The 11,981-nt window shown below is 43.6% G+C and overlaps 1 protein-coding gene across 1 annotated transcript in view; it reads right to left on the reverse strand.

Moving 5' to 3' along the window:
• LOC146191365 (glutamate receptor 1-like) overlaps window positions 1–11,981 on the reverse strand; it is a 244,493-nt gene that overhangs the window by 43,676 nt on the left and 188,836 nt on the right. Inside the window, exons 5-8 of the mRNA XM_084599920.1 lie at window positions 4,489–4,739; window positions 2,632–2,790; window positions 1,290–1,490; window positions 116–223 (exon numbers count right to left, since the gene is read on the reverse strand). Of these exons, the coding sequence (XP_084456046.1) occupies window positions 116–223; window positions 1,290–1,490; window positions 2,632–2,790; window positions 4,489–4,739 (719 nt within the window). The remainder of the gene's footprint in view (window positions 1–115; window positions 224–1,289; window positions 1,491–2,631; window positions 2,791–4,488; window positions 4,740–11,981) is intronic.

Genomic DNA, 11,981 nt, shown 5'->3' on the forward strand with positions numbered 1-11,981 from the left:
ACAAAGAACGAAGTGACACTCGAAACTGAGGGAGAATGCACGAACAACAACTGCACACTAGAAGAGTAAGAAGAGCGGCGCACTCTTGCGTTGTCAGTGGCCGCACATGACATACCTTCACCATTTCGCTATTTATCGTCATTTCGACGACGTCGATGGTGTAGTTGACTCGGAAGCCTCGGTCGTCAAAACTGATGTTTCCAGTCAGCCCTTTGATCTTTGCCTACGTGCACGAAAGAAAGAATGAAGTCATTGTTAGAATATATATGCGCCTTCTGTTCTGTCCTTTTACTGGAGCGCGCTTGCTTTCTATTCACCGAGAAGGAAAAAATGATCCCCAGGACTGCCATTGGCGACTTACCTACAATAAGTAAAATTATAGGCACCCAACGCGATCTTCGCGACCAAAGTTATGTTGGACTAGCGAACAAACACAGTGCTGCATGCACATTAAGATATGAAAACTATAATGAGAGTTCCGCACTTTAAAGCGAAAGCTCTATATAGGGCACAAAATGGCGGAATGGATGCCACAGCGCGAAGCATAAGCAGAGAGTTAGAAAAACAACGGAAGCTTGACGGGCGAATCACGTGCTCCATCCCTTCCATTGTCTCCTCAGCTTCAAGTTCGAAAGGTCAAAGGTCACCCAAAGGTCAAACAGTCAATGTCATGACGTGGTGCGAGAATAAGGTGGCCCACAAGGTTACACTTCAAGCAGTCGGATGCTTTGGGAAAAGGAAGGCACAGTGTATCTATAGCCACAATTTGCCCTATGGCTCCTTAAATGTGTATTGGTTCATAGGAAAGCAAAAGGCACAATATCTGTCCCATTTTTCTGTGGACACCTGAACCGCATAGCAAGTTTGTCCCCAGCTGGTCCGAACAGCGTGGACGAGTTCTAGAGAACCATTCGCCTGGGGCATTTCCTTCACAAGTAGGTTTACTAATGAGAAATGAACCCTGGTATATTGTGCTATGAGAATGTCATCGTCATGGTTACCGCCATTCCTACCTTAGAAAGCATCATAATTATACCCATCGAGTTACATGCCCTGCGCATGCATATTAAAACCAGTACATCACTAACTAACGCTTGTTTTCTGTTCTAATTTGCTATCCTGCTGCGCTTTAAAGTTACACTTATAATTTTCTACTCCTTAGTTTTCTGCACTGTTCTCAGCTGTTGATTGATAGCGTGTAGTAATAACTAAAGCTGCAAGTATTGCAAGACTAAGAAAGTGATATTACTCAAGATTCGAGAGAATAGTAGCAAGCCGTTTGCCCATACCGAGCGAATGCGTTTCGCAATCTCTTCCCCGTGTTCCCAGGGCATAACCTTCTCACGGCGACAGTCGATTCCCCTGGTGTTGTTGTTGTACACCTCGCCGCGTCTGAAGTTCTTGCTGAAAATGCTGGGATAGTCTCGCAGAAGCTGCTTGAAAGCGTGCAGGAGCACCTTGGCACCGTCGTACATGAGAGCCGCGTCCGCCTGCGACAAAAGGAGGCAAAAATGTCGCCGTTGCTTCCAGGTCAGTTTTGCACGTTGTTTTCTTTCTAATCTTTCCCGACAAAGTCGGAAGCTGAGGAAAAAAAAAGAAAAAAAAGAGAAAAGGAAGAAAGCTCAACTATCGCGAGAGAAAATGATCATACAACTTTCCTTCGCACTTTATCCTCACTGTTATCTAAGTTTTCTATTATTGTTCACCATCGAAGCTGGAGACGCCTTTCTTTTTCTCTTGATTTTCACGTGACACTGACTAACATATGGCGTTGAACATGCTTATCTAGTTTAAATAAGAAGCGTGTTAGGATCCAATCGAAACAGAGCTGCCCAAACTTCATTTTTTTTTAAAAGAACATGCCAAGTTAGCACCTGAAAAGTTCATCCATTTTATCAAGAATTACACAGTTTCCGCAATGCATTAGTCTTAAGCTTAATCATTCAATGCCCTAATATCAAAACCTTGAAATTAGGCAACATCTTCATGCAATGACTGCGCTCTTTCATGCATGTCAGTTACCCTTCTTTTGGCGCATTTCTGTCACAATAATTTATTATAAAACATTTCATCTGAATTTGGGTCCTTTGGATAATATAACGCATTCAAAACAAGCTAGGCAATAAATATACGTTCCGTAAACACTCCAGCGCTAGCATAAAATCAATGGTGTCAATAATATAAAAGGCTCTCTAAGTTCATTTAGCATACCTGGCTTTAAATAATTTTACGATGTGTACCACAGAAGAATGTATCAGCACCAGTCATTTGAGAGAAGTCATAATTCAACAGTAACAGAAGCCTATAAAAAAACAAATTGTGAATGCCGGGGCTGAAGGGGATATTAAAAGCTCATCGCCGCTTTGAACTGTCTATCATTGTTCGCTGAAAATTGAACTGAACACGTACTGTGTGCGTGGTTAGTTAAATTCACACATGCCACATGGTATGTTATGCCATGTGGCGTCCTTACTTTTTTCTTTTTTACTAATTCAAGCTTATAATATCGTTCACGAGGAATTGTTAAGGAAATAAAACGAGATATCAGTATGCTCTGTAGCGGGGAAATAAATGAGTGAAAAACATTCGTTTTTACTAGTTCGAACGCTATATGATGTTCTTGTAACTCACCGATATCCTCTTCTTCTTTGGATCAGGCCAAGGGATCTTCGAGATGCGCTCTGTAAATACCTCTTTGTACGGGAGAGTGGTGTTTTGGACCAGTCTGAAGCCGGTGATGTTGACGGCGCCAAACTCTAAGCTTGGATTGTTCTGAAACTCGTCCATTATCTGAGACGAAGGAAGAGAAAACAAAAGTATTGGGCGAAGTGAATACACGTGGGCTTAATTCAGGCCATTTTTTTTTACCACCGTGCATATAGCAATAACAATAAAGATACTATGATGAAGTTCTCACAGACAACAAAAATATGCACTGACGCTAACAAGCGAACTTTAAAGCGAACATATGAAAACTATAATCAGAGTTTCGCACTTTAAAGCGAAAGCTCTATATAGGGCACAAAATGGCGGTATAGGTGCCACAGCGCGGAGCCTTGGGCAGCGCAGTTCGCCACTGATGCTCAAATACATTGAAACTTATTTCTGCATTCGTTAGGCAGACAATTTGCACAAATTTAGAACTATAGATGCCACTTACGGATCCTTGGGAGTTAATGAGACAACATTTGAGTTCTCAGCAGCAGTTCTTTTGTGAGGTTTTGGTATTTTTATTTCAAAATTGGTTGTAGTGGTAGTAAAACGTTCGTTTTGTTCTGAACAGCAGGATTAGTCAAATCCGCCAAAGATGGGCACAGTCCGCAGAGCAGCAACGCAATATTAGAAGCAATCAGGCGCACCCTCTAAATCATCGACGGCTAGTCTCTCGGGCCTTTAAGTTTGACAGTGCAGCCTTCCAGGACTAAGAAAACGAGTGGGCAATTAATGTTTGGTTCTCTGTAGGGTTCGGACACTAATATAAAGATGATTCTGGATTGTTCAGCTTAACGGTTCGCTTCTATTCTTGCCCCAGAACCAAATTCTTGCGCTTGCGCCAGTGATAATTGATCATAGAAATTTATGATATGGCGAGAAGGTGTAGCCGCTGATAAGACTGTCTACAGTAAAGTATGCAAATGCACTCAGCTTGGGACCCAGGTCCATGTGGCTAGAGAACGCGACAGGTCTACTACGGTGCATGGGCGTTACACTAGAAGGGCATTCGGCAGTTCGGAGCACCCCTAGGAAGACTAAAAGGTAATGAGCCTTAGCCTGCGTCACACAAGACAGCCATTCGTTAAGATTCACTTTATGTATGTATGTATGTATGTATGTATGTATGTATGTATGTATGTATGTATGTATGTATGTATGTATGTATGTATGTATGTATGTATGTATGTATGTATGTATGTATGTATGTATGTATGTATGTATGTATGTATGTATGTATGTATGTATGTATGTATGTATGTATGTATGTATGTATGTATGTATGTATGTATGTATGTATGTATGTATGTATGTATGTATGTATGTATGTATGTATGTATGTATGTATGTATGTATGTATGTATGTATGTATGTATGTATGTATGTATGTATGTATGTATGTATGTATGTATGTATGTATGTATGTATGTATGTATGTATGTATGTATGTATGTATGTATGTATGTATGTATGTATGTATGTATGTATGTATGTATGTATGTATGTATGTATGTATGTATGTATGTATGTATGTATGTATGTATGTATGTATGTATGTATGTATGTATAACTTTATTAGGGAGCCGGCAAACGACGGGTTAAAGCGTCGTGACGCTGGCCAAGCGTCACTTTAATAAAAATAGCTAATCACAGCGAGAGAAAGTGGCACCGCGCTTCATGTACGCCACGGGTGCTGTGCTGTTGACTCTTCTATGAACCCCGTATAGGATGCACAAGCACTCCGCCCAGCAGTTAGTGATGCTGCTTTGCACTCACAAGGCTGGTGACTAGGAAGTGGTAGTTTCGGCGGCCCATGAATGGGTCGCGTACATGGCTGATGATGATCTGGCGCGTGGTGTCGGCGCTGCAGTCAAGGACGACGTACTTTCGCGACTCACGGTCGCGGTCCTCCAGACGTCGCAGAAAGCGGTGCACATCGGACGCGTTCTGCACGCGCTTGACTACCTTCACCTCCAGGTGGTATCGGTCCGTCGTCAGTTGGAATAGGTGCTGCAGCTTCTGCAGGCCTGCAAGACCAAGGTGTACGCCGAAATTAATGCTTTTGTACCGAGATACAGCAGGAGGGGGCGAGATTGTCATACATAACATGTTTCTTTACAATAAAGCTGAGTGGGCCACAAATATTCTGCGGATTGGGATGCAGAGGATTTCAATATTGGTTTATTTGTGGTCATCATACCCGCTGGGGCTTACAGAAGTAGGTGCTTTTACGGCACATTGAGGTGAGTGTAGTAATTGTGCGTAACTTTTCCGGTTGTAGGAGATAAGTCTGATAATTTTTTAGTTTGAAAGCATGAAAGACTTATAGCTGAGTTAAAAATTACTCAGGGACGCTCTTGAAGAGCCGCGCAAATTTTCGCGAAGCCCCTTCAGAAAGGCTTAGCTGTGACCATGCAGTAACACGGTAATCACATACACAGATGGCTAAATTTTCCACTCTGGAATTGATAACTATACCTGTTGACTTTGAGGCCAAAGCTCCTCTCATCTAGCATCAAGCAAGTTATTAAACCTAGAGTGCGTTTGCGCACAGTGCATTCTCAAGAAATTGAACTCTCGGACTGTCTTGTAATAAATACGATGACTGCAATGAACTTGCGAAGAATATGCCGGTCCTTTTTCTAGCCATTTCATGTTTAGTTCTACATGTGATGAACTAGCAAAATATCCATTTTAGAGAGGTGTCTAAAAGCGACATACGTATAGAGGGTCGGCAAAGCATAGGGCTATGTAGGCTTAAGAGAGAAGCCAGCTTTGGCATGGCATTCTGCCCTGTATTTCGTGTTGGTTGTAATGTTCAGAAATTCTTCATAGATTCTTATGATTGCTGCACGAGCTGAAAGTTCATAACAATTCTAAATGATTGCCCGGCAAAATCAGAAAATATGCATGACATTGTGCTTTGTCCCCAAAACTTTCACACTAACAAGGCGCAATTCCGGAGTAGAGAAAAATATTTTCCAACCACCCTGCGCGCTTACTGTCAGCAGTATTTTGCGACTAACCAAGCATATCCTTAGATTGAGAGGAGTTGTTACTCATAGAGCGAGACAAACCGCGCGAGATGACTGAAATGTAGAGGAAGGATAATTGTAAACGTTTGTGCCTGGAAGAGGCAAGGACCTTCAAAACGCCCCTCAGCGACTCTACTTCTTTAGCTTGCCTTCTTCTTCAAGGGCACACATATGATTCCCTACGCTGCCAAGCTGTGCTACGCTTATACGCACCGGAGCATACTAAAATGCAGAATAGAAAAACAAATGCAACGTTATGTTAGCGAGGAATTCTGAACGTTTAATCGCACCACCTAACACCAAAGGGAAGAATGGGCGTTTTACAGGCAAAGCTGTTACAATACTGGGTAGCTTTGCACCCTTGCGTTCTGGCTTGCAATCCATGGCGCCAGTCAAAAGTCACTAAATGGGTAAATACATAGATCAACAGATTACCTTAAATCAGTTGAACCAATTCACTGGTCTTGAAGCCTAGTGAAATAAATTAGCTTTGAGAGCACTGCAGGAACTGCAGTGGAGAAATGAGGTAGCGTAAGCGTTGTTGCTGCACACGGTACGTCGCACGTCTCTTGTTCCAGCAATACTATAGGGCTCACGCCGCATAGTGGAAATTTCTTTTCCTTGGTGCGCGTTCGTTTGCAATGCTATTGAAAGTGGGGTGTTGGCGATACGGCGTCACTCCTGTCGCGTGGTGTTCTCGTAGCCCCGCGACATTCAGTTGCAACTCGACTGCCAAGTGACCTTGACATACTCAATGATAGTTAATTATACTCATCAATTAATCGCACAACTGATCACACTTATGGCTAAGGACCATGGTTCTGTGTTGATTAACCACGTCGTTATATACTTCACCACACTTCAAATCATTACTCGTGGTGTATATAACTCAGGGCGTCGCATCCGATGACACATTTTGCGGACATTTCCGGTGCAAAAAACAAGGTTTTTGCCTCAATAAATGTAAGTCAATTGCCATCTGCAACGGTTGGCAGGTTGCAAACTAGATAGAAAGTAATCTCCCCTCCATCTTTAGACGGAAGGAGGAGGAGGAGGAGGAAGGAGAAGCCGGATGATGGCTGTCTGACGAAGCACAGCCTAAAAACAGTTTCCGCGGGAACAACCGAGTGGGTGGCTGCATAGAAGGATGACGTATACTTCAATGTGACGAAGAAAAAGAAGGGGATAACAGCAAGCAGCGCATACGCTACGCAGCATACGCATAAGTAGGGGATAGCGCAAGCAGCTCTGCACGCACGCACGCACGCGTGCCACACACACACACACACACACACACACACACACACACACACACACACACACACACACACACACACACACACACACACACACACACACACACACACACACACACACACACACACACACACACACACACACACACACACACACACACACACACACACACACACACACACACACACACACACACACACACACACACACACACACACACACACGCACACGCACACGCACACGCACACGCACACGCACACGCACACGCACACGCACACACACACACACACACACACACACACACACACACACACACACACACACACACACACACACACACACACACACACACACACACACACACACACACACACATGCGAACACACACATGTTCAGTTCAGTTCAGTAGTTCAGTCGTGTGACCCTATGGACCATATCACGCCACGCTTTCCGGTCTCTCACTATCTTCCTAACATCCCATAACTTCATCTGCAGCGCCTCGAGTATGCCATCTAACCATTGCGTTTGCTGCCTAGCCCTTCTCCGGTGACCCTCAACCTTTCCCAACATCAAATCTTTCTCCAGCGACTCCTCTCTTCTCAGCAGATGACCAAAGTAGCTGAGCTTTAACTTTAGAATTTGACCCTCCAGTGAGCAGTCAGGGTTTATGGTCGACAATATCGACTTATTTGATCTTCTGGCAGTGCAAGGAACTCTCAAGAGTCTCCGCACAGTTCAAACGCGTCAATTCTTCGGCAGTCAGCCTTCTTCACAGTCCAACTCTCGCAAGAGGCCACAGTCAGAACTGAGCATGGTCTTACTGATTGGTTTCCGATTGAGAAAGGAGTGAGACAAGGCTGCATACTGTCGCCCTGCCTATTTAACCTATATGCAGAGTGCATCATGAGGAAGGCCGGTCTGGACGAGTCTTCAGCTGGAGTGAAGATTGCTGGAAAACGTATCAACAACCTTAGATATGCGGATGATACCACTTTAATGGCAGAAAGTGAAGTGTAACTCAAGAGACTTCTGATGCGCGTAGAAGAAGAGAGTGAGAAGTTTGGGCTTAAACTGAACATTAAAAAGACAAAGATCATGGCGTCTTGCCCTATCAAGTTCTGGAGCATCAAGGGACAAGAAGTGGAAGCTGTGACAGATTTTCTCTTCTTGGGCTCCAAGATTACCTCGGAAGAAGACTCCAGCCATGAAATTAGGAGACGCCTGCTTCTGGGAAAGAGAGCAATGGTTAGCCTTGACCGCCTAGTAAAGAGCAGAGAAATTAGTCTGCCAACCAAGATCCGTATAACTCGTGCTATGGTCTTTCCAGTTGTGATGTATGCGAACACAAACACGCCCAAAAATAGAAGCTTTGTCTTTTTGCTTTTCCATGCCACGAAGCTAAGCTGCCAATTTAAATTAATTTTAAAGTAAGCGACAATAAAAAAATCGAAGTGACCAATCTATCGAGAGTGCATTCATTCGAATGCAATACAACAGAACAAGCGTCTGGTCATCACCCGCTCTTTCAAGAACGTGGGTTCTTGTGGACCAAGTTGAGGTGCAACAAAAATGGTATATAGTGGCTAGCGCGAGTCCCGCCTCACGCTGGTCGGGAACGCTCATTCTTTTTTTATCCGCCTGAATGTTCTATTTTACATGAAGATTTGCAATGCTCAAACTGTACTGATGAATCGTTTGCTGCGCGTTCCGCGCTGCAATTTTGTTTTCCTAGAGAGCGATGCATCCGGCGTATCTCGTTCTTCATCCCATAGCTGCTCGCGCGCCCAGGTTGCCCGGGAGAATTCTGCAGTAAACTCCCAGGCACTACATCACCAAAGCTGGATTTCGCGCTCTTCTCTGAATAATAGTTGAGGCGGACAACGACAAGGGGAAAAAAAGAGAGAGTGATTCTAGCCCCTTGCTGCATTGCAATGCCTTTAAGTGATGCGCGAACCGGAATATAAGTTTGGTTAGAACAAGCGCAGCGAGAGATCACGGCATGCATCATTCTTCCCGGTCTGTCTGGGCGCTCCGGCCAACACAGAGAAGAGTCCGCCGCTCTGTCTCTTCCTTTCGCTTTTACCGGATTATTTATTCACGATGTAATCGGCTCCAGCAAAAGTTGAGTCCGGCACGCTTTGTTTATGGCTGTGTTCCTTCCGACGAAGCCTCGTTTTTACGGCTGATCAATAAGATGCCGAACGTGGCCGGCGGCTGGACATTTTATGGCTTTTCTTATGCGTCTTGGAAGCTCGTTTCAAAAGCTCCACTTGAGATATACCTTCTCTTGCGAAACAATCGAGCGTGAATCCTGAACGTCTTGCGGGAGATCAGCGTTGCCTAGAAGTTGGATGATTTATTTGCGTACCGAAGCAGCCCTCTAACGTTAAAAAGATGAAAATAACCAGACACTCACTATTAGGGGTAGTGCAGAAGAAAGGAACAGAAAGAAAAAAATAAAGAATAATAAAGCAGCGAGAAATTTACGCGACCAGTGCCGCGAAAGACCATGTTGAGCAAGATGACGAGCCGAAAAGGCAAAGATTCCTCTCGGCGTTGGATCTTTGTTTTCGTCGGGATTAGAAGGCGATTTTCTGTCTCTTTTTTTTTTTTAGTTTAATCTCGGCCTTCCGAACGATGAAAACCAAAGCCGAACACTCCACAAAGACAATTTCTTTCTTTCTTTCTTTCTTTCTTTCTTTCTTTCTTTCTTTCTTTCTTTCTTTCTTTCTTTCTTTCTTTCTTTCTTTCTTTCTTTCTTTCTTTCTTTCTTTCTTTCTTTCTTTCTTTCTTTCTTTCTTTCTTTCTTTCTTTCTTTCTTTCCGTTTTATGTACGCAAAAGGAGATCATTCCTTGTCTCGAGAAATGTCTTTTCTTGCATTTCTGTCTTCTTAGCCTGTGCCTTAAGCAGAAAGCGCAACGCGACACTGCAGCATGCGGTAGCCAGAACCTATTTCAGGAGGCACAGATTTAAAAAGGACTGAGAAGAAAAAAAAATAGTGAGCCCGCAAGTTGCTTGTCCCATACGTTCGTCACTTCGTAGCGGTTGTCGCTACAAAGCCATCGCTGTCGGCTTCTTTGGAGTAGGAATTGAAAATCCGGAAGGAAATTGAAAACAATGTGTATTTCTATATACTATAGAGGCCGTGTTCGTCCCTTGGGAGTGGCGCTTATTCTCCCGACTTTCAAATATTTCTTCTTAGCGAAAGGTTCTTGGCATGAAGGACTTTTTTGGGAAGTATGGTGCATGGCTTCTAATTTTGTTTTCATTTTATTTGTTTCCCCGACAGGTGCAGATGCGTCTTCTCTTGTGGGGCTGTGAAACTAGGAAGTCGCGAGCTGAAACCGCCACAGTACAGAGCGGCTCCTTTTGTAAACGTTACCATGTAGGAAGGCAGCTCCCAAGAGGCGAAAACCGTACATACACACACTGAGAAAAAAAAAAAAAAGGATGAGAAGAGGCGTTCCATTCCACGTTAAACAGTTCAGGTAAACAAATCAACTGTGTAAGCCGCGGCAGAATATGCTGGCGGCAAAGGTATTGCTTTACACAAGCTCAAGAAAGAAAGAAAAAAAAAAAAAAGGTGCAGACAAAAGCTTGGGAAAGAGAGACGAAAAAAAAAAAAAATGAAAGACGAAGAAGCCGCGAGAACGAGTGAGATGGCAACAGTGAGAACATATCGATTTCCAAAGAAAGGCTGGCCACAAAGGTGCACACAATGGTAATGCACGAAGGAAGCATTTTGGGACGAACGAGAGAGGATGAAAACGCTAAGAAGAAACGAGCACAGAATGAAAGTCGGCTCGAATAGAACGAAAGTGTTCATTCTCAGCGTGCTCCTTCTTTTCCTGGCACCTATCTTTCTTCGCGAGAGAGTAGGTTTTACTGTTTGCTCAAGCACGTATAATGGTGTACGATGCGGGACCGAGCAAACATTGCGTCTTGAAACCAAACCATCCGAATATAACACGAAAAGAGGGAGAAAGAGAAGAGTGAGGAAGTATAAAAGAAAAAAAGAAAAGAAGGCAACCAAATAATAATTCTTTGGGGATGAATACAAGAAGAGCAGATCTGGGAAAACAAAGAAAGGAGAATATCAACAGAAGCCTGGGAGCTCAGCCATATACCGCGGGGAAACGGTTGTGGGTTAAGGCACAAGAGGCGCCTTTTCGCAAAAAAAGCCCCGGAGAAATCTGCCCCTGGCCGTAAGCAAGGCATACAGGCGTGCCCTGGAGCTTAAGGTAGCGTCTTCTTCAATAGGAGCCAGCCTTTCAGCGCTCTACCGATTCCTTCCTGAGAAGGAAGGTCGTACAACGAATTCCGAAACCCGTGGGTGCGCTCTTGATTCGGTTGAGCTGCATTGCTTCTCCCACAATAACCACCTGTCGTTTCTTTCTTTCTTTCTTTCTTTCTTTCTTTCTTTCTTTCTTTCTTTCTTTCTTTCTTTCTTTCTTTCTTTCTTTCTTTCTTTCTTTCTTTCTTTCTTTCTTTCTTTCTTTCTTTCTTTCTTTCTTTCTTTCTTTCTTTCTTTCTTTCTTTCGTTTTATCTACAATCAATTCTAATTAATTTACTTATTCCTGATTACATGTATTTTTCTTCTTTCCCTTCTTTGCGACCTCTTTTCATTTTTGTCCCTTTCTTGTCACTCCTGTTTTTGTCTCCTCTTTTCGAATTTCCTTATTTCTGGCGCACTTGCAATGTCGTTACCACTTTGTCATCTCCTCATTGGCTAAGGCGCAGGGGACTCGACGGCTACTTTTCGAGGCGGTCGGGGAAACATAACGAACTAGGCCATTATTTATGCAAGTGGGAAAAAAATATGTGCGCATGATAAGACAGAGAGAAAACGACGAACAAGCACGAAAACGGCGCATAAATTGTGCCGAATTTGGGAGATACCGGACTGTGCATTAGAAGATATGTGCTCGCCCTATCATTCACAAAACGCTTGCGAACAATGATGCCAGCGCGCTAC

The sequence above is a fragment of the Amblyomma maculatum genome, chromosome 4 (genome assembly GCF_055883805.1).
Source record: "Amblyomma maculatum isolate TAMU_Amacu chromosome 4, ASM5588380v1, whole genome shotgun sequence".
Taxonomy (NCBI): domain Eukaryota; kingdom Metazoa; phylum Arthropoda; class Arachnida; order Ixodida; family Ixodidae; genus Amblyomma; species Amblyomma maculatum.